This window comes from Procambarus clarkii, chromosome 90, assembly GCF_040958095.1.
Source record: "Procambarus clarkii isolate CNS0578487 chromosome 90, FALCON_Pclarkii_2.0, whole genome shotgun sequence".
NCBI classification, from domain to species: Eukaryota; Metazoa; Arthropoda; class Malacostraca; order Decapoda; family Cambaridae; genus Procambarus; species Procambarus clarkii.
In genome coordinates this window covers 4313337-4340521 of record NC_091239.1, presented here as the reverse complement: position 1 = coordinate 4340521, position 27185 = coordinate 4313337, and the positions used below count along the sequence as shown (strand labels likewise).

At 42.6% G+C, this 27185-nt stretch overlaps 1 protein-coding gene across 1 annotated transcript in view; it reads right to left on the bottom strand.

Annotated features, from left to right (window-relative positions):
- LOC138359364 (caspase-1-like) overlaps positions 1-22940 on the bottom strand; it is a 46705-nt gene extending 23765 nt beyond the window's left edge. The window contains exon 1 of the mRNA XM_069318492.1: positions 22824-22940. Within this exon, the coding sequence (XP_069174593.1) occupies positions 22824-22928 (105 nt within the window). The 5' untranslated portion in view covers positions 22929-22940. The remainder of the gene's footprint in view (positions 1-22823) is intronic.
- Between the last annotated feature and the right edge of the window lie 4245 nt (positions 22941-27185).

Below are 27185 nucleotides of genomic sequence, written 5' to 3'. Positions count from 1 at the left end.
CCTCTACGTATGGCGACAACTGAGTGCCTGGCGTCTCCGTGCGCATCTGCCTGTCTAAGGCTGTGGCGGCCTGGGGTTGGGGTTGAGGTATGGTGTGGGTGGCCTGGGGTTGGGGTGTGGATTGAGGTTGGGGTTGAGGTATGGTGTGGGTGACCTCAGGCTGGGGTGTGGATTGAGGTTGGGGTGGGTATGGGGTGGCCTGGGGCTGGAATGCGTATGGGTATGGGTATGGGGTGGCCTGGGGTTGGAATGGGTATGGGTATGGGGTGGCCTGGGGTTGGGGGAAGGGTTGGTATGGGAACTGAGGATGGGGTTGGTATGGGAGGTGGGGTTGAGGTGGTTGTAGTGACGGATGAGGTGTACCTAGGTGTTGTGGTATTGGTGTTATGTTGGGTAGTTCCTGCTGTTGGTGTGGTTGTTCATTTTTCCGTTGAACGGGTTGCTGTTCTCTACCGAGCGAAGTGGGACGTCCTGCCATACTAACTGAGACCCCCTGTCTGCCCTGTTGGCATGGCGTCGATGTTATATGTGGGGGAGCCCAAGACGGCTCTCCCCACTCTTGGGACGACTCCTCGCAAGACTCCCCACTCATGTCAATAATAGTATCTCTCCAGGGATGGAAAGATACCCTCGACTGCCCAGTCCCATGCAGAACCCGTGAATTCGTCGCTTCAGTCCCACTGACCCCACCTGTGGCGTCAGTTGAGCCACCTGAGCGATCCCCAGTGGTGTCGGAAGAGGTGCTGTCCTCTACCCTTCCATTTCCACTGGTCCCTACTGACTGGTCACTATCTGGGTTAAACATTTTCTGTGATTCCTGGTGTGCCATGTCTCTTCTAAACTACCCTTTAGTACACCCTCGACCCGGACTCACTACAACCGTGATCTTACACAAATAAAAAAAAATCACAACTCTCTTCCAAGAAACTACTAAATCCCAAAATAGGAAATACACGATTTATCGAGAGAATCGCTGAAGTGAATCCAATGAATGAGTGTCTGCCCCGCACTCGTGTCTGACCGTGAAATATCCCGCAGTTCTATCGCTGAAACCTAAGTCCTTTACGTTAAAAAAATTAAAAAATCTAATTTATATAAAACAATTTAAATGATAACGCAACTAACGCGCAGCACTCGTGATGGAATAATAAAGAATATTTACTGTACTTGAATACTAAACGCGCTTGAAGTGAGCAGCGTGGCCACTGATGACTGGTGGAGCGGGACCAGCTGCGCTGAAAAAACTAAGTCCCGCGCTTTTTCGCTTAAACGCTGAAAAATCAAAATTTATGTTCTGAAGGAAAATAACTAGTTTTACTTTAATAACCCGCTCTAGCGATTAATATAGACGCCCAGGACATATATTTGCTTACCAAAATTGACTTTTTATAAAAAAAAACTGCGTTTTTACTCAATTGCTGGACTCTGCCAATTTTTCTGACTGCGAGGGAAAAATATTCTATCACCCCAAATATCACAAAACTCCTTTAATTCACAAAAATTTGGGTTTCTCGTTTCCAGATATAAATACGTTATTATTTACTACTGACGTTGTATGCAGAACAATACTGACACATCGGGCGGTTTCAACACTCACTAATTCGATTTTTCGTCAAAATCCGAGATTTTCACCTCCCATGGACTCTGACAAAATTACAACACGATTTTCTCGAAAAAATACTTTAATTCGGCAAAAATGTACTTATCACTGTTTAATGCTTACAGACAGAATTACGTCCCTTGCGCGCACTAGAGAGTAATACTGGCCCCAGAATATACACAAAACATGAAAATTAGAATTTCCGCCAAAAAGTCAGATTCTAGCCCAAGCTGGACTTAGAAAATTTTCCACCTACGTTTCTACTGAAAACAGAATTCTAAGTCTACAAACACAATTCTACCGTCTTACTGGTAAAAACTAGACAATATCACTCGCATCGACTGGAGAATCCTAATGACGCCCAGAACATACACGTGACCCACGAATACAAATTAATTACAGTTAACGACTTTCCGACATTGACTTAGCCGAAAACTTATCCCAAAATACTTAGAAATATTCCACGGACTCTATTAAGCATTTACACGCAACTTACTATCCCTTAAACTCCTTCACTTACTATAGTGACCGACCAATAGCCCTACGTCCAGAGGATTAACTACACTCTAGCAACAACGCCTCTGACTTAGACTAATACAACAGGGAATAGCAAAGCTTAATGTACGCACTTAGCCTAATATGCAAGAAAATGCTAAACACTTTGATAAAAAAAATTTTAACCGGGGATTGAATGTAAGGGAAAAAAAAATTAATCTCTAGAACAACGAAAATAAACGGAAATTACTTTATAAATTGAAGTATACTTAATTAAAAAATGCACTCGACTTAATCCTATAATTGTCCTTACCGGCTCGCCGTACCACACCTAGCCTAGGGGCCACACCATCTAGGTTCCAACAGAGCGACACGCAGCTTTCAGCAACAATTATGACTAGGGACGACTCAACCTCCACTAAGTGTGCGATCACTTAGTTGTTGAATCGCTGCTAGGTAGGTTACTAGTCCGTCCCTCGGAGGCCGCAACGCCCTTCACGGATTACGTTTTTCCTAGCGTTTTGGGTCGTCTAATAACGCCCTCGGACTATCTACTGGCGTCCCACAGATATATCCCCCCCCCCCCGACAGCCCTCAAGGAACTGCTGTTGAGAGTATGGCGGCTCCCAACACCTCTGAATTAATTGCAATGGGTAGAGTATGGTACCCAGTCCAATCAACTCGAAGCGGTCTCCTTTTCAATAAATCTAATTTTAAATGCCTAATCTTACTAACTAAACCTTAATCATATCAGCCCGCATGACCCAAGATTCGCCAATCCCCACTCAAACGCACTGTTGTGGGGCGCACTGCTAATCCTGGCCCGCGGCTGTCTCCTTAGCATCCGCGCACGTGTTCGAACGGCTAGACGCGTGAGCCTTTCAACAATTTCAAACAAAATTGTTGAAACCACCGCTGTGCACCATTGTAACACGGGTTGGGGTTCTCTCTCTACTTATCTACCTTCTACTCCCTCTACCCGTATTCTTACTTTTCATTCTCTACCAAGGGACTCCAAAACGTTTACCAAAGCCAACTCCACGCCACGTGGTCCTAAGACGATTGACCGACTTAGGATTCTACACCCAGTATGACGTGACCTAGGCTTTGAGCAAAACCCTAGAGTCGCCTCTACGCTGCCACCACCAGACCAGCAACACAGAGCAATGATCGAGGTCTGGATCGATCACGCTAATTAATCAACCTTGGGGCTTGATCCCCACTCGATGACCGTGGAAACTTAAGAGTGTGAAATTAATTACACGGGAATGATTCGATGTTAGAATCGATGTTAGAATCGGCGCCCAATCCAACTCTACCTCGTGTGGACCACGTGACCAGGACAAGTTTACACATAAAACACATGGAAATAATAAAATGCAAAATATTAACAAATTTAATTTATTAAAAGAAAAACTAAAACAAAATCTAAATATGTTCACTCCCTGTCACTTTAACACTCCCTACTTGACCTGAATGGCAATGAAGACTATTCTATAAATAACCATAGCAACTATACCTCTATGTTTTACCAGCTAAAGATGTTGGGCTGGTCTTGGGGAGAGGTAAGATGTTTGACCTCTCCCAGCTGCTCTGCAGATCACACTGATTGTCCTCGTCTGGCCTAGCCCAGGCTAGAACATTGTATCCTTCCGCCTAGTCAAAGTTCTACCCAGTTACTAGCAAGGTTTAAGTTATAACAATTAACCTCTGTTTGTACTGAATTGATCCAGACTGGTTGAATTATTTTACTGAAATTAAATTACACAAACATCTAACGGCAGAGCTGTTCCCGATCCCCCAAAAATGGTTAATTGAACTTTGAGAAATAGTAGACATGTCAACCCCTGATGACCTATGACCGCCGGTCACTCCGCCTTACAAGTTAGATCTGATTCGTGACGTCACTGATGGTGACTTAAACTCAATAATTAGAATACTCTTGATATTGTACCCAGTACTATTATACAATACAATTTTAATGCAAAATGAATAAAGGCTAATTTTCTCTAAATTACTGAATACTATAGGATGATTCATTATACGCAGCTATGAACAAGGCGTCGGTTATTTCCGCCGCGAATTCCCCTGGAGGTCAGGTCCCCAGGTCACCATGCGGGCTCAGCTTCCCATTCTCTTTTGTCGATAAACCACTCTGGATAATTCTTACAACCAGCCTAGTTTGTTACAACCCCCCCGCACAAGCACTTAGTAAACCTTGTTAATTTGTTAAAAAATCACGAGGTTTAGTATCCAAACCCACAATTCAACTCATGCCACAAACAAAAGCTAACCTAACTAATAAAATTTGACAAATAATAGTCCAACATCATAATAAATATGTTCACATTTCATAAATTTCTCAGCTGTCAACTGACAGCAATCCTCCAATATCAGGAAACATACATCCTATCCTTACTGACATAGCTAAATAACATGGCCCTACTCTACCATCAAAGACTAGCTATTAAACTCCCTTGGCTCTTCACTAGCCAAGTCCATGTGTCCTCTAGAGCCGGCCACACCGTGCTCAAACAAACATTAAAGTTATAACTTCAGACTGAACTTTCAGTCATCCGGGAGCGTACTACGGAACTATCAGGTTCACATCCGTGTACTACCCACTCCCCATCAATGTCAACCTTGACATGTTAAGGAACACACCTAATGTTTATTACATGTATCTAAAAATAAAAAAAAAAATCCTATACTATATCACAGGTTTCAGCTGACTGTACAGCCAAGTGTTCTCACTCACTAGAAGTGTCAATGTTTATATTGGTCCGCCTCTCCTGTGTTCAAACATTCTGCAAAAGTATCACAACATAATTTTCCATAACCGTTTGTTCTGGGCTGAGACAATTACACAGGGGCTTCGATTTTGATTACTGACCAATTTATAGCGTAAAAGTCATATATTATACCAGAATTATTTTAAATCTGTTTTTCAACATTTATAAAGTATTGATTCTAAATCTGTTTTTCAACATTTAAACAAAAGTGTCCAGATATTCTTTACACAGATGTTCAGAGCCAACTTTGTTGTTTGTATCAATTGTTCATATTGAGTAAACGAGAAGAAAAAAAAAATCGATGCTGCTGGATGCTGAATGTAGTCGCTGACGATGACGGTGTCGATCTTGCTTCTCCCCATGTGTAGACATCAATACCTGGTCCTCTTGTACTCCCATCCGGTACTCCTGAATGACGACAGAGTGTAGTAGAGCTGAGTGCCAAGTGACAGCTGTAGAATACTGTTACTTCGGCCATTAATCTTGCTCTCGACAGTCCACACGCCTTCGTATCAATCACAGTTCACACGGCAGTCTTGATGTTAAACTTGACGGCGCAGATGACCACAGCAGAGCAGGACTGGATGTACCAACGGTGTCTCTTAGCAGGAGTGGTGTCAGAAGGTCGTAGAGGCGGGTTGCTTGTTTGCAGAACAGGTGAATCTCGTCTTCCATCATTGCTCACGTCATCTCAGGCGTTTCTTGATGTCACCAGGTTACTAGGCCGTAAACACCAACTGTGTATACCCTCGTACCGCCGACTTTAGGCCAAAGGAGACAATTTTGCGACCTTCTATTGGCGAGTCCCGGTACTCTGTAGGGAAACCGTGCCTTCCACCTGTGACCGCCTTACTTCTGCTTTCTTGTTACTTCAGATGACGTAATCATTAATCTTCCGGCGAAATTCTTGAGTACTGCTACGTGCTTTCCATTTCTTGACCTCTCCTTCACCACTGCTGGAATGGCTGCAGTCTTGATGACGCAGCAGGTGGGTATTGGTGATCTCGAGACAGCTACCCCGGCGTTGTATGGCACCTCCGGTGACTGCTATAATGTGGACAGCTCGCTGGCCCTGACAACCTCGTTAGTGACGTGAGGCGTCGGCCGGGTGACTCTTGGACAGTCACTTATCCCCAAAGTAACTGATGTATGGGTTACTGGGTCTGGTGGGGGGAGGGCTTTGTGTAACGTGCCTCCCACCTCGGTCTTTACAGACAAGGGTTCACGTGTGGCTGGAACAACTGGGTCGGTGTACCAATCAGACCTGGGAACAGACAGACACAACACAGCGGAAGCATAGATATACTCTGGGTTTGGTGGAGGTGGAACCCCAGAGCACGGTAAAAGCTGCTACCTGAGTTAAGTATAGAGATAGTACACCTCATTGCCTTTACAGGAAAATCTAATGAATACTAAATTATACTAACTAGGGAAGTTACTTTACTGTATAGCGCGAGATCTCGTCACCATAGGGTGGCGAGACTGCACCTGACTACTGATGAGCGATGACAGAGGGTCATCCTCATCTTCTGACTCGTCGGTGAAGCCATGAGTCAGCACTGCTGAGTCAGGAACTAGACCCGCTGAAGGCAGTTCTAATTCCTCTCTAGCATGATAATGTTTTAATTTATTTACATGAATTGTCCTTTCCACCTGGTCCTCGAACACTCCCTTTATAACAAGATTAACCGGCCCCGCCCTTTTAATTACTCTATATGGTCCTCGCCACCTCGGAGCTAGTTTCCTGCTCTGATTGGCGGGCGCAGCCTCATTCACTCTCAATACGAGGCTTCCTTCCTTCAACTCAAGAGGGCGCACTTTCTTGTCATAAAAATGAGCATACCGAGTCCGTGCCTTCTTGGACGCTTCAGCTGCAATATTCCATGCATTTCTCATTTTTCCAAGGACCTCTGAAGGATAGTCCTCCCCGTATGCAACATTATGTCTGTTAAGCAGACCTGACGGGAAATTGCATGAATTACCAGTAAACAAATGAAGTGGTTAGGTGTTAATTGATTGGTGGATGACAGTATTCAAGGCGAACTGAACATAGGGTAGGTGTTCATCCCAGGTGTTTGCATCATGTTCAGCAAGGATTGCAAGCATATCCTTGACTGAGCGATTAGTCCGTTCCGTCATTCCGTTTGCTTGTGGGCGGTAGGCTGTTGTAAAAGCCGAAGTTGTCTCTAAAATCTTACAAACTTCTCTAAATATATTCCCATTGAATTCTTGACCCCGGTCAGAGACTAAAACTTTAGGAGGTCCGAATACAGTAACGAACCTACGCAAGAACGCATCTGCAACCGTACGAGAATCCTTCTGAGGTAATGCAACTAGTGTAGTGTATCTAGACAGATGGTCAACTAGCACCAACATATATCTGTTACCTGAATGACTGTGGTGTAAATCAATCAGATCGGCCCCCACACGATCTAACGGTTCACGAATTTCAGGAAATTCCTGAAGTGGGGCTTGTACCTTAAGGGTGCCTTTCCTCCTCTGGCAACGAGGGCACGACTTCACGAAATTGATTACCTCAGAAAGTAATCCTGGAAAATAAAATAGAGACTTTGCTTTTAAGTGCGTTTTAAAGATCCCCGGATGCCCTGCAATTTTTGAAGCATGCGCAAGCTTTAACGCTGCAACCCGTTCTCGCAAATTCGTAAAGTCAATATTGACTTATTAAATAAGTGCATAGGTGATATACTAAACATAATAGATACCCTTAAAAAGCTTCATAGAAAACACCGACCTTACCTAACCTTGTTAGTATCTTAAGATAAGCATCTTATAGCTTCGTAATTACAATTGTTACTTAACCTATTATAGGTATAGGTTAAGTAATAATTGTAATTACGAAGCAATAAGATGCTTATCTTAAGATACTAAAAAGGTTAGGTAAGGTTGGTGTTTTCTATGAATCTTTTTAAGGGTATCTATTATGTTTTCGTATATCACCTATGCACGTAGTTAATAAGTCAATATTGACTTTACGAATTTGCGAGAACGGGTTGAACGCTGATGACCGCAACGCGTCCGGAATAACTAGCTGAAATACTGCCCTATCATTCTGGCTATTAACATAATACAGGACGCCCTGTTTCATCTCAAAATCATGAATAGGTAAATTCTTTTTCTTTTTCGGGTATTTTCCTCCCTCTAAATACTCAATAATTTCTTTCCATCTAGGCTCGCTCATCTGGTATTCTCTCATTTTATCTGATGGAATGGTTTCAATATTTTCATTAATCTGCATTGCCGCTATATTTCTACTTAGCGTATCTGGCACAACATGTGCTGGACCAGGCTTGTACAAGATCTGGAATGAGTGGGCCGAAAGTTCGTGAGACCAGCGTGACATTCGTGGGCATTTCGTTCGCTTTTTAAATATGTGTGTTAATGCTCGATGGTCTGTGTAGATTACAAAATGCCGCTGAAATAGGTAAGGCTCGAAATACCTAACTGATTCTACTACTGCCAGTGCCTCCCGATCCGTAGCTGAATAACGAACTTCAGGTCCTTTGACCTTCCTACTGAAATAGGCTACTGGATGGGGTAAATTATCTGCGTCTCGCTGAATTAAGCACCCGCCAATAGCAATACCGCTGGCGTCAGTGTGCACCTCCCACTCTTTCTCAAAATCAGGAATAGCCAATACCGGTGTCGTGGTTAGTTGGTCTTTCAGTTTGCGATAGGCCTCGTCATGTTCAGATTTCCACACAAACTTCGCATTTTTCTTTGTCAGATCAGTCAGGGGTGCTGAAATGCCAGCGAAACCTTCAATATGACGACGAAAATATCCGGCCGCCCCCAAAAACCTACGCACGTCCTTCGCTGTCCTTGGAGTAGGCATGTCAGCAATGGCGCGGCAAGAATCTGGGTCAGGTCGGATACCGTCTGGGCACACCTGGAACCCCAGAAATTTGAATTTCTGAGCCGCCAGGGTGCACTTCTGAACATTCAGCCTGAAACCTGCCTGGTCTAACAACTTCAAAGTCTCAGTCAAGTCCTGTAGGTGTTCCTCAAACGTCCTGGAATATATCACAACATCATCCAGGTACGCTAAAGAATGCCTACCCAGTACCGGACTAAGGATAAAGTTGATGGCCCTCTGAAACGACGAAGGCGCTGTCTTCAAACCAAACGGCATCCTACGGAATTGATAAGTGTGCCTACCATCCGAGAATGCTGTTTTTTCCCTATCCTGTTCTGCCACCGGAATCGCCCAATACGCCGATTTTGCGTCAAGAGTTGAGAAATACTTAGCAGCACCAAATTGATCTATTATCTCCTGTATTCGGGGCAACGGATACACATCACCCTTAGTTAGTTCGTTCACCTTCCGGTAGTCAACACAGAAACGATAACTACCGTCCGGTTTCCGAACTAGCACAACAGGAGAGAGCCATGGTGACGTACTAGGCTCTATTACGCCCTGTCTCAACATTTTCTGGCACTCCTCCCTGATAATGTTCTTTGCCTGTTCCGGCAACCTCCACTGTCTTGTGTACACAGGCAAATGGTCACCAGTTGGAATGGTGTGCTCGATCTTATCAAGGAGACCAATCTGGTCATCCTCTGTCGCAAACAATTTCGGGAATTTTCGTAAAACTCCTCTCAGTGCCTTCCTATCCGCCTGTGCAACATGTTGCAAATCAAGTGCTGAAATTAATTTTTCCACTTCTACATTCTGTGCAGCATTTCTCGTCTCGTATTGTACTTTGGATGGTGTTTTAGTGTTCAACATATTCAGTGCACTACATTGTGCAGTGACGGCTGGCGTCTCAGCTGACTCATGGTGAAAGATTTCTGTGTCCTCCACCATGGTTCCCTGAGATACCCTATCACCTGCCCTGAAGCGAAAAGTCTTATGTGAAAGATTGACAACTGGAATGAGTGCACCTTTATCGAGCACTACAACTAAGTGATGAGGAATTAATAAACTATCACATCTCCCAGCCACCTGAAGGGTGGTACCTGGTTGTATGTGACGTCCCACGGCTACTTTAATAAATTTAACAGAATGTGGTGGGCAACTCTGTTTGGTCAATGCATGCAATGCGCATGACCTCTTAACTGTGTTTGGAAGAGACTTAAAAATAAATTTTGGATAGTGCGCATTATATTTCAGCTTCCTCTTAATTGAAGCTACAACTGGGGGATGGTCGATCATCTCCACTGGGTAGGAAGTCTGTCCCAACTGCAACCTGCAGTTCCTAGCCCCTTTTTGAGCAGACAAGGAATAATCAAATCGCGACAGAAAATCAGTTCCCATTAAGATGTGACCAGGAAAATCAAGGTTCTCTACGATCGTACATGTGTGAGGCTGCAATTCCCCATCAATCTCAAAATTAACTGTACCTTGTCCTACGATCTCAATCTTTTCCCCATTGACCGCTGTTAATGTCTTTGCGCAACGTTTAAGACGTGCATACTTAAAATTGCTGAAGGCTGACTTTTTAATTACCGTTGCCTGGCTTCCTGTATCAACAAAAGCTGTCAATCTTACACCTTCCACTTTCACCTCAAAAGTAGGCCTACCATCACTAGGAGCCTGCTTTCATGCTTTCGTAGGAGTGACTTCGCAATCCATCTGTATATGCCCGCGCTTCCAGCAGGAGTAACACCTCCGCGGATCTCTGTTGTTACCCCGCGCAGGGTGGCTCGAACTTGCAGCTGAGGGCTGCTTCCCGCCTGATGAACCCGCGCCACAGTTCCTCGGCTTGGCTCCCTCGCCTTTACTTAACGCTTCTACGTATGGCGACAACTGAGTGCCCGGCGTCTCCGTGCGCATCTGCCTGTCTAAGGCTGTGGCGGCCTGGGGTTGGGGTTGAGGTATGGTGTGGGTGGCCTGGGGTTGGGGTGTGGATTGAGGTTGGGGTTGAGGTATGGTGTGGGTGACCTCAGGCTGGGGTGTGGATTGAGGTTGGGGTGGGTATGGGGTGGCCTGGGGCTGGAATGGGTATGGGTATGGGTATGGGGTGGCCTGGGGTTGGAATGGGTATGGGTATGGGGTGGCCTGGGGTTGGGGGAAGGGTTGGTATGGGAACTGAGGATGGGGTTGGTATGGGAGGTGGGGTTGAGGTGGTTGTAGTGACGGATGAGGTGTACCTAGGTGCTGTGGTATTGGTGTTATGTTGGGTAGTTCCTGCTGTTGGTGTGGTTGTTCATTTTTCCGTTGAACGGGTTGCTGTTCTCTACCGAGCGAAGTGGGACGTCCTGCCATACTAACTGAGACCCCCTGTCTGCCCTGTTGGCATGGCGTCGATGTTATATGTGGGGGAGCCCAAGACGGCTCTCCCCACTCTTGGGACGACTCCTCGCAAGACTCCCCACTCATGTCAATAATAGTATCTCTCCAGGGATGGAAAGATACCCTCGACTGCCCAGTCCCATGCAGAACCCGTGAATTCGTCGCTTCAGTCCCACTGACCCCACCTGTGGCGTCAGTTGAGCCACCTGAGCGATCCCCAGTGGTGTCGGAAGAGGTGCTGTCCTCTACCCTTCCACTTCCACTGGTCCCTACTGACTGGTCACTATCTGGGTTAAACATTTTCTGTGATTCCTGGTGTGCCATGTCTCTTCTAAACTACCCTTTAGTACACCCTCGACCCGGACTCACTACAACCGTGATCTTACACAAATAAAAAAAAATCACAACTCTTTTCCAAGAAACTACTAAATCCCAAAATAGGAAATACACGATTTATCGAGAGAATCGCTGAAGTGAATCCAATGAATGAGTGTCTGCCCCGCACTCGTGTCTGACCGTGAAATATCCCGCAGTTCTATCGCTGAAACCTAAGTCCTTTACGTTAAAAAAATTAAAAAATCTAATTTATATAAAACAATTTAAATGATAACGCAACTAACGCGCAGCACTCGTGATGGAATAATAAAGAATATTTACTGTACTTGAATACTAAACGCGCTTGAAGTGAGCAGCGTGGCCACTGATGACTGGTGGAGCGGGACCAGCTGCGCTGAAAAAACTAAGTCCCGCGCTTTTTCGCTTAAACGCTGAAAAATCAAAATTTATGTTCTGAAGGAAAATAACTAGTTTTACTTTAATAACCCGCTCTAGCGATTAATATAGACGCCCAGGACATATATTTGCTTACCAAAATTGACTTTTTATAAAAAAAAACTGCGTTTTTACTCAATTGCTGGACTCTGCCAATTTTTCTGACTGCGAGGGAAAAATATTCTATCACCCCAAATATCACAAAACTCCTTTAATTCACAAAAATTTGGGTTTCTCGTTTCCAGATATAAATACGTTATTATTTACTACTGACGTTGTATGCAGAACAATACTGACACATCGGGCGGTTTCAACACTCACTAATTCGATTTTTCGTCAAAATCCGAGATTTTCACCTCCCATGGACTCTGACAAAATTACAACACGATTTTCTCGAAAAAATACTTTAATTCGGCAAAAATGTACTTATCACTGTTTAATGCTTACAGACAGAATTACGTCCCTTGCGCGCACTAGAGAGTAATACTGGCCCCAGAATATACACAAAACATGAAAATTAGAATTTCCGCCAAAAAGTCAGATTCTAGCCCAAGCTGGACTTAAAAAATTTTCCACCTACGTTTCTACTGAAAACAGAATTCTAAGTCTACAAACACAATTCTACCGTCTTACTGGTAAAAACTAGACAATATCACTCGCATCGACTGGAGAATCCTAATGACGCCCAGAACATACACGTGACCCACGAATACAAATTAATTACAGTTAACGACTTTCCGACATTGACTTAGCCGAAAACTTATCCCAAAATACTTAGAAATATTCCACGGACTCTATTAAGCATTTACACGCAACTTACTATCCCTTAAACTCCTTCACTTACTATAGTGACCGACCAATAGCCCTAAGTCCAGAGGATTAACTACACTCTAGCAACAACGCCTCTGACTTAGACTTATACAACAGGGAATAGCAAAGCTTAATGTACGCACTTAGCCTAATATGCAAGAAAATGCTAAACACTTTGATAAAAAAAATTTTAACCGGGGATTGAATGTAAGGGAAAAAAAATTAATCTCTAGAACAACGAAAATAAACGGAAATTACTTTATAAATTGAAGTATACTTAATTAAAAAATGCACTCGACTTAATCCTATAATTGTCCTTACCGGCTCGCCGTACCACACCTAGCCTAGGGGCCACACCATCTAGGTTCCAACAGAGCGACACGCAGCTTTCAGCAACAATTATGACTAGGGACGACTCAACCTCCACTAAGTGTGCGATCACTTAGTTGTTGAATCGCTGCTAGGTAGGTTACTAGTCCGTCCCTCGGAGGCCGCAACGCCCTTCACGGATTACGTTTTTCCTAGCGTTTTGGGTCGTCTAATAACGCCCTCGGACTATCTACTGGCGTCCCACAGATATATCCCCCCCCCCCCGACAGCCCTCAAGGAACTGCTATTGAGAGTAACGCGGCTCCCAACACCTCTGAATTAATTGCAATGGGTAGAGTATGGTACCCAGTCCAATCAACTCGAAGCGGTCTCCTTTTCAATAAATCTAATTTTAAATGCCTAATCTTACTAACTAAACCTTAATCATATCAGCCCGCATGACCCAAGATTCGCCAATCCCCACTCAAACGCACTGTTGTGGGGCGCACTGCTAATCCTGGCACGCGGCTGTCTCCTTAGCATCCGCGCACGTGTTCGAACGGCTAGACGCGTGAGCCTTTCAACAATTTCAAACAAAATTGTTGAAACCACCGCTGTGCACCATTGTAACACGGGTTGGGGTTCTCTCTCTACTTATCTACCTTCTACTCCCTCTACCCGTATTCTTACTTTTCATTCTCTACCAAGGGACTCCAAAACGTTTACCAAAGCCAACTCCACGCCACGTGATCCTAAGACGATTGACCGACTTAGGATTCTACACCCAGTATGACGTGACCTAGGCTTTGAGCAAAACCCTAGAGTCGCCTCTACGCTGCCAGCACCAGACCAGCAACACAGAGCAATGATCGAGGTCTGGATCGATCATGCTAATTAATCAACCTTGGGGCTTGATCCCCACTCGATGACCGTGGAAACTTAAGAGTGTGAAATTAATTACACGGGAATGATTCGATGTTAGAATCGATGTTAGAATCGGCGCCCAATCCAACTCTACCTCGTGTGGACCACGTGACCAGGACAAGTTTACACATAAAACACATGGAAATAATAAAATGCAAAATATTAACAAATTTAATTTATTAAAAGAAAAACTAAAACAAAATCTAAATATGTTCACTCCCTGTCACTTTAACACTCCCTACTTGACCTGAATGGCAATGAAGACTATTCTATAAATAACCATAGCAACTATACCTCTATGTTTTACCAGCTAAAGATGTTGGGCTGGTCTTGGGGAGAGGTAAGATGTTTGACCTCTCCCAGCTGCTCTGCAGATCACACTGATTGTCCTCGTCTGGCCTAGCCCAGGCTAGAACATTGTATCCTTCCGCCTAGTCAAAGTTCTACCCAGTTACTAGCAAGGTTTAAGTTATAACAATTAACCTCTGTTTGTACTGAATTGATCCAGACTGGTTGAATTATTTTACTGAAATTAAATTACACAAACATCTAACGGCAGAGCTGTTCCCGATCCCCCAAAAATGGTTAATTGAACTTTGAGAAATAGACATGTCAACCCCTGATGACCTATGACCGCCGGTCACTCCGCCTTACAAGTTAGATCTGATTCGTGACGTCACTGATGGTGACTTAAACTCAATAATTAGAATACTCTTGATATTGTACCCAGTACTATTATACAATACAATTTTAATGCAAAATGAATAAAGGCTAATTTTCTCTAAATTACTGAATACTATAGGATGATTCATTATACGCAGCTATGAACAAGGCGTCGGTTATTTCCACCGCGAATTCCCCTGGGGGTCAGGTCCCCAGGTCACCATGCGGGCTCAGCTTCCCATTCTCTTTTGTCGATAAACCACTCTGGATAATTCTTACAACCAGCCTAGTTTGTTACCCATCACTAGGATCCATCCAACCATCCCACCGCTGCCACCATTGTAACACGGGTTGGGGTTCTCTCTCTACTTATCTACCTTCTACTCCCTCTACCCGTATTCTTACTTTTCATTCTCTACCAAGGGACTCCAAAACGTTTACCAAAGCCAACTCCACGCCACGTGGTCCTAAGACGATTGACCGACTTAGGATTCTACACCCAGTATGACGTGACCTAGGCTTTGAGCAAAACCCTAGAGTCGCCTCTACGCTGCCACCACCAGACCAGCAACACAGAGCAATGATCGAGGTCTGGATCGATCACGCTAATTAATCAACCTTGGGGCTTGATCCCCACTCGATGACCGTGGAAACTTAAGAGTGTGAAATTAATTACACGGGAATGATTCGATGTTAGAATCGGCGCCCAATCCAACTCTACCTCGTGTGGACCACGTGACCAGGACAAGTTTACACATAAAACACATGGAAATAATAAAATGCAAAATATTAACAAATTTAATTTATTAAAAGAAAAACTAAAACAAAATCTAAATATGTTCAATCCCTGTCACTTTAACACTCCCTACTTGACCTGAATGGCAATGAAGACTATTCTATAAATAACCATAGCAACTATACCTCTATGTTTTACCAGCTAAAGATGTTGGGCTGGTCTTGGGGAGAGGTAAGATGTTTGACCTCTCCCAGCTGCTCTGCAGATCACACTGATTGTCCTCGTCTGGCCTAGCCCAGGCTAGAACATTGTATCCTTCCGCCTAGTCAAAGTTCTACCCAGTTACTAGCAAGGTTTAAGTTATAACAATTAACCTCTGTTTGTACTGAATTGATCCAGACTGGTTGAATTATTTTACTGAAATTAAATTACACAAACATCTAACGGCAGCGCTGTTCCCGATCCCCCAAAAATGGTTAATTGAACTTTGAGAAATAGTAGACATGTCAACCCCTGATGACCTATGACCGCCGGTCACTCCGCCTTACAAGTTAGATCTGATTCGTGACGTCACTGATGGTGACTTAAACTCAATAATTAGAATACTCTTGATATTGTACCCAGTACTATTATACAATACAATTTTAATGCAAAATGAATAAAGGCTAATTTTCTCTAAATTACTGAATACTATAGGATGATTCATTATACGCAGCTATGAACAAGGCGTCGGTTATTTCCACCGCGAATTCCCCTGGGGGTCAGGTCCCCAGGTCACCATGCGGGCTCAGCTTCCCATTCTCTTTTGTCGATAAACCACTCTGGATAATTCTTACAACCAGCCTAGTTTGTTACCCATCACTAGGATCCATCCAACCATCCCACCGCTGCCACCATTGTAACACGGGTTGGGGTTCTCTCTCTACTTATCTACCTTCTACTCCCTCTACCCGTATTCTTACTTTTCATTCTCTACCAAGGGACTCCAAAACGTTTACCAAAGCCAACTCCACGCCACGTGGTCCTAAGACGATTGACCGACTTAGGATTCTACACCCAGTATGACGTGACCTAGGCTTTGAGCAAAACCCTAGAGTCGCCTCTACGCTGCCACCACCAGACCAGCAACACAGAGCAATGATCGAGGTCTGGATCGATCACGCTAATTAATCAACCTTGGGGCTTGATCCCCACTCGATGACCGTGGAAACTTAAGAGTGTGAAATTAATTACACGGGAATGATTCGATGTTAGAATCGGTGCCCAATCCAACTCTACCTCGTGTGGACCACGTGACCAGGACAAGTTTACACATAAAACACATGGAAATAATAAAATGCAAAATATTAACAAATTTAATTTATTAAAAGAAAAACTAAAACAAAATCTAAATATGTTCAATCCCTGTCTCTTTAACACTCCCTACTTGACCTGAATGGCAATGAAGACTATTCTATAAATAACCATAGCAACTATACCTCTATGTTTTACCAGCTAAAGATGTTGGGCTGGTCTTGGGGAGAGGTAAGATGTTTGACCTCTCCCAGCTGCTCTGCAGATCACACTGATTGTCCTCGTCTGGCCTAGCCCAGGCTAGAACATTGTATCCTTCCGCCTAGTCAAAGTTCTACCCAGTTACTAGCAAGGTTTAAGTTATAACAATTAACCTCTGTTTGTACTGAATTGATCCAGACTGGTTGAATTATTTTACTGAAATTAAATTACACAAACATCTAACGGCAGCGCTGTTCCCGATCCCCCAAAAATGGTTAATTGAACTTTGAGAAATAGTAGACATGTCAACCCCTGATGACCTATGACCGCCGGTCACTCCGCCTTACAAGTTAGATCTGATTCGTGACGTCACTGATGGTGACTTAAACTCAATAATTAGAATACTCTTGATATTGTACCCAGTACTATTATACAATACAATTTTAATGCAAAATGAATAAAGGCTAATTTTCTCTAAATTACTGAATACTATAGGATGATTCATTATACGCAGCTATGAACAAGGCGTCGGTTATTTCCACCGCGAATTCCCCTGGGGGTCAGGTCCCCAGGTCACCATGCGGGCTCAGCTTCCCATTCTCTTTTGTCGATAAACCACTCTGGATAATTCTTACAACCAGCCTAGTTTGTTACCCATCACTAGGATCCATCCAACCATCCCACCGCTGCCACCATTGTAACACGGGTTGGGGTTCTCTCTCTACTTATCTACCTTCTACTCCCTCTACCCGTATTCTTACTTTTCATTCTCTACCAAGGGACTCCAAAACGTTTACCAAAGCCAACTCCACGCCACGTGGTCCTAAGACGATTGACCGACTTAGGATTCTACACCCAGTATGACGTGACCTAGGCTTTGAGCAAAACCCTAGAGTCGCCTCTACGCTGCCACCACCAGACCAGCAACACAGAGCAATGATCGAGGTCTGGATCGATCACGCTAATTAATCAACCTTGGGGCTTGATCCCCACTCGATGACCGTGGAAACTTAAGAGTGTGAAATTAATTACACGGGAATGATTCGATGTTAGAATCGATGTTAGAATCGGCGCCCAATCCAACTCTACCTCGTGTGGACCACGTGACCAGGACAAGTTTACACATAAAACACATGGAAATAATAAAATGCAAAATATTAACAAATTTAATTTATTAAAAGAAAAACTAAAACAAAATCTAAATATGTTCACTCCCTGTCACTTTAACACTCCCTACTTGACCTGAATGGCAATGAAGACTATTCTATAAATAACCATAGCAACTATACCTCTATGTTTTACCAGCTAAAGATGTTGGGCTGGTCTTGGGGAGAGGTAAGATGTTTGACCTCTCCCAGCTGCTCTGCAGATCACACTGATTGTCCTCGTCTGGCCTAGCCCAGGCTAGAACATTGTATCCTTCCGCCTAGTCAAAGTTCTACCCAGTTACTAGCAAGGTTTAAGTTATAACAATTAACCTCTGTTTGTACTGAATTGATCCAGACTGGTTGAATTATTTTACTGAAATTAAATTACACAAACATCTAACGGCAGAGCTGTTCCCGATCCCCCAAAAATGGTTAATTGAACTTTGAGAAATAGTAGACATGTCAACCCCTGATGACCTATGACCGCCGGTCACTCCGCCTTACAAGTTAGATCTGATTCGTGACGTCACTGATGGTGACTTAAACTCAATAATTAGAATACTCTTGATATTGTACCCAGTACTATTATACAATACAATTTTAATGCAAAATGAATAAAGGCTAATTTTCTCTAAATTACTGAATACTATAGGATGATTCATTATACGCAGCTATGAACAAGGCGTCGGTTATTTCCACCGCGAATTCCCCTGGGGGTCAGGTCCCCAGGTCACCATGCGGGCTCAGCTTCCCATTCTCTTTTGTCGATAAACCACTCTGGATAATTCTTACAACCAGCCTAGTTTGTTACCCATCACTAGGATCCATCCAACCATCCCACCGCTGCCACCATTGTAACACGGGTTGGGGTTCTCTCTCTACTTATCTACCTTCTACTCCCTCTAACCGTATTCTTACTTTTCATTCTCTACCAAGGGACTCCAAAACGTTTACCAAAGCCAACTCCACGCCACGTGGTCCTAAGACGATTGACCGACTTAGGATTCTACACCCAGTATGACGTGACCTAGGCTTTGAGCAAAACCCTAGAGTCGCCTCTACGCTGCCACCACCAGACCAGCAACACAGAGCAATGATTGAGGTCTGGATCGATCACGCTAATTAATCAACCTTGGGGCTTGATCCCCACTCGATGACCGTGGAAACTTAAGAGTGTGAAATTAATTACACGGGAATGATTCGATGTTAGAATCGATGTTAGAATCGGCGCCCAATCCAACTCTACCTCGTGTGGACCACGTGACCAGGACAAGTTTACACATAAAACACATGGAAATAATAAAATGCAAAATATTAACAAATTTAATTTATTAAAAGAAAAACTAAAACAAAATCTAAATATGTTCACTCCCTGTCACTTTAACACTCCCTACTTGACCTGAATGGCAATGAAGACTATTCTATAAATAACCATAGCAACTATACCTCTATGTTTTACCAGCTAAAGATGTTGGGCTGGTCTTGGGGAGAGGTAAGATGTTTGACCTCTCCCAGCTGCTCTGCAGATCACACTGATTGTCCTCGTCTGGCCTAGCCCAGGCTAGAACATTGTATCCTTCCGCCTAGTCAAAGTTCTACCCAGTTACTAGCAAGGTTTAAGTTATAACAATTAACCTCTGTTTGTACTGAATTGATCCAGACTGGTTGAATTATTTTACTGAAATTAAATTACACAAACATCTAACGGCAGAGCTGTTCCCGATCCCCCAAAAATGGTTAATTGAACTTTGAGAAATAGTAGACATGTCAACCCCTGATGACCTATGACCGCCGGTCACTCCGCCTTACAAGTTAGATCTGATTCGTGACGTCACTGATGGTGACTTAAACTCAATAATTAGAATACTCTTGATATTGTACCCAGTACTATTATACAATACAATTTTAATGCAAAATGAATAAAGGCTAATTTTCTCTAAATTACTGAATACTATAGGATGATTCATTATACGCAGCTATGAACAAGGCGTCGGTTATTTCCACCGCGAATTCCCCTGGGGGTCAGGTCCCCAGGTCACCATGCGGGCTCAGCTTCCCATTCTCTTTTGTCGATAAACCACTCTGGATAATTCTTACAACCAGCCTAGTTTGTTACAACCAGGCCTCGGACGCAGGTCGACCAGGTCTCGGACGCAGGTTCGAAACCTCGTCACGGCCCTTGTGGATTTGTTGAGACCAGGCATGACAGGGCGGATTTCATCGAAACCTTCAAAATACTAAACAATTTGGACGATGTAAATCCGAAAAGTTTCTTCAAAAGATCAGATGTGGCACGAACGAGGAGCAACGGGTTCAAGCTCATCAAGCCACACTGTAGGAAAGAAAATAGAAGGTTTTTTCCACCCACAGGGTTATAAAACCGTGGAACCGCCTACCCGCCGAAGTCGTAAACGCCAAAACGCTGTTGGGTTTTAAAATACAGATGGAAAAGATCATCAGGGCAAATTGGAAGACCTTTGAGCATCTTCGCCAGCTTCCTGTCCTCGTCGAGGACACTAGCATAGTGTCCTAATATGGTCCTTGAGTAAATTCTGATAAATTTGAAACTATGGTTGGAATCTGCCTCCACCACATCACTGCCTAATGCATTTCATTTGTTAAACTCTCTGACACTGAAAAAGTTCTTTCCAACGTCCCTTTCTAACGTCTTGGTACGAAAGTTTCCACCTGTGTCACCTTGTTTGTGTCCCTCCCGTGCTAAATATTTTGTCTTTATCTACTATCTCAATTCCTCTAGGAATTGTGCAGGCGGTAATAATTGCTTGTGGGAGTCAAAAAAATACCAAAATACCAAAAAAGTACTATGATTTGGTTACAATATCAAATGTGAGTAATGAGCTGTATTGGAGTTTCTCAGATGAGAATGACAAATATATCACATTATAACTATAATCGTTGTCAAAGTAATCGCCATCTACTCAGATTTACGGTATTCACTTCTGGCAGCGTAGATATAAACTTAATCTAATCCCGTTTAAACCCTAATGCAAGGGGATTATAGTGGTCAACTATTGCCAGTTATATGTTGCTAATAAGGATCATCCAATCAACTTTACTTTCAAAATCACTCTGGTGATAAAAATCAGATTAAGATAAGGCTAGTGTTAATACTAAAGCACCAAATAATAAAAATGATAATAAAGATCTTCAGCATTATAAAACTCAGATTGATTTTTACTTAATGACTGAGCAAATTGTGCTAAAACTGATGACACCAGCTGATATATCAGCTTACTTAGTAGTATAGCTGAACAGCATTAAAAATCTTGTAAATCATTAGTATTACTAAATTATGTAAGGAGATGGACGTCTGTCAATATATATGGGTAATATTGTAAATACAAGCCTATTCAAACTACAAAATCCTGTTGAATAGCAAACAAAGACATATCTTGTTGCTGAAACAGCAGTGCATACATCAGATGAGATTTATTGATTACCATCAATGGTCACCCCGGGTGACCTCTCCTGCGAGGAAATGCTTCTTCTGCTGAAGCTTGTAAAATGTTTCCAGATTTTCTCTCAAGACTTTCACATGTTAAACAAATGCAGAGATGTGAAATCATGTATAGGTAAACATGTATAGGTATAGGTAAACATCATATTTAGAAAAGAGAGAAGAAAGGTATCAAATAATATACACACGGAAAATACTGAAGGGCCAGATCCCAAATTTATATAGCAAAATAACAACATATTGGAGTGAACGACATGGAAGAAAATGCAGCCAGTGACGAACAGAGGTGCCATAGGCACAATCAGAAAACACTGCGCAAACATCAGAGCTTCACGGTTGTTCAACATCCTCTTAGCGAGAATAAGAAATATTTCTGGAAGAAACGTGGACGTATTTATGAGTAAACCGGATAGTTTCCTTCAAGAAGTGCTGGACCAACCAGCACTAGTGGATATATGGGCCTGCGGACCGTGCAGGACCATCTTGGTACTGGACCATGTAAGTCATGGATCATGTTGGTCCATGTATGGCCTGTTGGACCAAGCTCTTACAAGTCAAGCCTGAATTCGGGTCGGGTTTGGGGGAATAGAAGAACTCCCAGAACCCTCTCCAGGTAAAACCATTGGAAAATGGTCATATGGAGAGACTGCTAAAACTAACTGAGGTACTATGAATAACAGTGACAAACAAATGGCTACAGAATATGCATGTTGGAAATGTATAACATTTGGCCAAACAATTGGAGGCCAATGTTTTAATTTACTCTGTAGAAAAATGTAGTGAGTGTAGTGAATAATAAGGAAGTGCCCGAGATTACTTTAATGTTGGAGCATCACAGAGTGCAGCAAGGCGAAGACAGGCGTGCAAGCCGTTCACAGAGGCTATCAACAACGTAAAGTGCCTACAGCAACGGCACAAGTTCTTGAAGATATCTGGCCAGATAAGGATCGTGTCTGATATCTTCCTCGTGGTGAAGGGAGAACTGCCATCTGCTGGTATAACCAGCAGGTATAACCACCCCATACCCTACCTGAGGAACTTGTATTCTTAGATAAAGGTGATATCTTAGAATAGATATCCAATGCTCAGTGCGTAGCATTGCACCAAATTGCACGCCAGCCAAGGGGTTACAAGTCTTGCTGAGAGAACACCATTCCCTCACAGGAGGCACTCTTATAATGCGATAATTAGTCTTTAAAAAGTCTTTACTCCAGCCCAGAATGTATAAACTGAACTGGTAAAAGATATAAGATATCTTCATTTTATCAAGGAGGTAACGATATATATAAATTAATACATGAATGCTCTTAAATACGTCGTCATTCTTGAAATACTGCTGTAATTACTTACCATAAAACCAGTATAGGAGTCAAATATACGATGATTAAATATCAAACAGTTCCCACGTTGAAGGTGATGTCCGTCGTATCGCACAGCATCACGTCTCACAGGCATTCTAGCTATTCTAGATAACTTCTCTTTCCTGAAAAGTAAAGATTAGATTTATAAATGTGACTACAATAATAGGACTACAATCAGTAAACAAATCATTGGTTGCAGGATAATGCACCTGACTGTAAATGCAGAAATTGTTAAAGACACTGATGCAAAGGAAATGTAGTTGGTGAGGAGAATATACCAGAAAATATGAGAAACTGGCACTGTGCCAAATGATTTGAAAATTATAGCAATTATTCCACCATAAATAAGATAAATGTAGTAAGTGCAAGAGTTATTGTGAACACAGTCAATGTGCCTGGTGTTTCTGCAAGTGAGTTTCATGTCTCTGCTCCAGGTGAGATTTCTTCTAAAGAAATTCAATGTCGGTTATATGGAAAATATACGCTACAAGAAAAAATCAGTAGGAGCTATGAGGAGGATTTGAACCTATGCTCTGGGTACTCCCAAGCCTTTGGCCACTACACAATCGTATTTCTTTGCTCACCCTCCGTTTCCGGAGGTGGGGGGAAACTCGTGCTAAAGCTCTATATTAGCCAGATAACATTCCCCGATGGTAACGCACTCGCCCTACGCTTCGCAAGCGATTTGGCCTGGTTTTGTATCCTGGTCGGGAAGAATTGACTAGATACCAATCCTTATCTCTACGACTTTGTTCATCCAGTTGTAATTGATACCTTGACGATTTGGCGGGTCGTATTCCAGAAAAAAATTAGGAGTAAAGACCTGCCCGAAACTCTATGCGTACTAATGGCTTTATATGAACGTAAGAACTCTTGTATATATAAATAAAATTAAAAATTGGCCACCTTCCTTACCCTTCTATACAGTATACCTAAGTCATAAAAGTATTTGTGTACGGCTGATACCATACTACTTGTGTAAAAGAGGAATTGTATATGTTTATCTCTCAGAATGTTTGGTAATATGTTTATGGTTTGTGATGTGTGTATATGTATGTATTAACACGATGTACTGAACGGGGTGAGAATAGCCTGAGCTACCTCATCCCTTTGTGTGTATTTTACCTCAATAAACTTATTTCAATTTCAATTTCCTTACCCTTAATTGGCCTTAGCAAAGGCCCACACAAACTACAAGGAGCTAGTAATGTCTTCCATGGGTGTTGGCTTCCCTTTGCAGCTCAGGTCCACGTAAATGTCAAGTTGTGAAACAAGATTCGTAATCAAAATGATCCTGCATTTGGCCACCAACATTCGTGTTGCAAAGAATGATTGTAATCGAGTTTATGGCAATATGAATAAAACACTGATAGTCCTGCTATTGAACAAGGTAAACATTTTGTTCACTGATAATTATGCCACTTCCACTCTGACCAGCTAAATGCCTTACCTTGAGGTTACCTTGAGGTGCTTCCGGGGCTTAGCGTCCTCGCGGCCCGGTCGTCGACCAGGCCTCCTGGTTGCCGGACTGATCAACCAGGCTGTTGGACGCGGCTGCTCGCAGCCTGACGTATGAGTCACAGCCTGGTTGATCAGGTATCCTTTGGAGGTGCTTATCCAGTTCTCTCTTGAACACTGTGAGGGGTCGGCCAGTTATGCCCCTTGTGTGTAGAGAAAGCGTGTTGAACAGTCTCGGGGCCTCTGATGTTGATAGAGTTCTCTCTCAGAGTACCAGTTGCACCTCTGTTTTTCAACGGGGGTATTCTGCACATCCTGCCATGTCTTCTGGTCTCATGTGATGTTATTTCTGTGTGCAGGTTTGGGACCAGCCCCTATAATATTTTCCACGTGTAAATTATTATGTACCTCTCCCGCCTGCGCTCAAGGGAGTACAGTTTTAGGCTCTTTAGTCGGTCCCAATAGTTTAGATGTTTTACTGAGTGGATTCTAGCAGTAAAGGATCTCTGCACGCTCTCCAGGTCAGCAATTTCTCCAGCTTTGAAAGGGGCTGTCACTGTGCAGCAGTACTCCACTCTAGAGAGCACAAGCGTTTTGAAAAGTATCATCATCGGTATGGCATCTCTAGTGTGAAAAGTTCTTGTTATCCAACCAGTCATTTTTCTTGCAGTTGTGACGGCTACTTTATTGTGTTCTTTAAAGGTAAGGTCTTCCGACATGAGTACACCAGGATCCTTTACATTGCCTTATCGTTCTATGTTATGATTTGCCTGAGTTTTGTACGTGGTTTCCGTTTTTATATTTTCATTTTTTCCATAGCGCATAAGCTGGAACTTATCTTCGTTAAACACCATATTATTTTCTGTAGCTCATAGAAAAACCTGATCTACATCTGACTGGAGGTCAGATGTAGTCAGCCACAATGCTGACTGGAGCTACATGAACTCCACAAATGATCAGAAGACTAACAAATGTTTCTTTTTTTTAATATTGGCAAATACAAGACCTTGCATGTGGGACATAACAACCATGACTACCAAATTACTAACATTCCATTACAGCAGATTGATGACAAAAAAATGACATAAGTCAAAATCCACCATTCACTGAAAGTTGCACAACAGGTAGAAGTAGCAGTCAAAAAATTAACCAAACTCTTGGAATAATTAAGCGTATCTTTGACTTTAAGGAAAGGAAGGTAGTAATTCAATTGTATAAATCTCTGGTGCAGACCCATTTTAATTACTGTATCGAAGTATGGAGACCACATTTTCAGGACATAGCTGTTCTGGAAAACGTGCAACATTGGGCAACCAAGATTTTTCCAGATATAAGTCATCTATTGTATCAGTCCGAGTTAGGTAACATAGGGGACATCAATCTAGCAGTGCAATCTTTTCTTCAAAAAACTCTCAGCCTTTATAACACCCACTGTCCTATGCTTACAAAACAAGTCACAACCAAAAGGCTTAACAATCCTTGGCTTACAAAGGGAATACTTAAATCCATTAATAAAAAAACATGACCTTGAGAAGAAGTATAGGTTAGGAACCATCTCCAAAGAATTCTCAAAGAATTACTCGTTAGTGCTATCTAAAATAGTTAGACGAGCCAAAACTAAATACTACGAAGATAAATTTACCCAAATAAAGAGCAACATTAAAAAAACTTGGAAAACAATTTCACAAATATTGGGATCAAAGAAGATTTTAAATAACAAACCAACACTCCTGTCCAATAACGATGATCAGCTCTCTGCCTCTGATTCTGCTATTGAGTTCAGTAGGTTCTTCTCTTCCATTGGGTCATCCCTTGCAAATGACATACCATCTTCCAGTACTGATGTTAAGGACTATCTTACAGGTAATTATCCACAATCTCTGTAGCTAAAGCCTACAAATTCCGCTGACGTTAATGAGATAATCCTTTCCCTTAAAACCAATTCTAGTGCCCTTGAGGAGATACCAAATTTAATTTACAAAAAAGCCTCCACATCTTTAGCCCCTGGTATTGCACTGCTCTTCAACAAGTCACTTGAACTCCAAACCTTTCCAGATATTCTAAAAAAAAGCGAGAGTAACCCCTGTCCACAAATGTGGTGATCTCACAGATGTTAACAACTACAGACCTATATCAATCCTGCCTAACTTGTCAAAAATATTTGAAAAACTAATCTACAAGCAGCTTTACTCTTATCTAGCCAAACACAATATACTTAGCTCTTGTCAATATGGCTTCAGACCCAAAAAAGCACTAACGATGCACTTATTAGTATGATTAAATTGATTCATGCAGCTCTTGATAAAAATGAGTTTCCTGTCGAGTCATTTGTGGACCTGCGTAAGGCTTTTGACACTGTCAACCACCAAAACCTTCTTCTTAAATTACATCATTATGGAGTCAGAGGACACTCCATACAATACCTCAATTCTTACCTTACTGACAGGCTCCAGTATGTTTCTGTGAATAATTCAATTTCTCCTACCCTACCCATCAACATCGGTGCTCCTCAGGGCAGCATACTTGGCCCTCTCCTCTTTCTCATCTACATTAATGACCTTCAAAATGCCTCCCAACGCCTCAAACTAATTCTATTTGCTGACGACACAACCTTCATTTACTCCAGTCCTGACCCTCCTTGCTCTAAATGCCACAGTAAATACTGAGCTAAATAAAGACCATCTTTGGCTAACTGCCAACAAACTCACCCTTAACATTGATAAAACTTTCTATATTCTGTTTGGCAAAAAATCCTCTAATCAAATAAATCTCAGAATAAACAATATCCAAATTTGTAACAAAATAGATGTCAAATTCCTTGGCGTTCTCATTGACCACAAGCTGAATTTCCAGGGACACATTCTAAATGTATCAAACAAAGTTTCAAAAACTG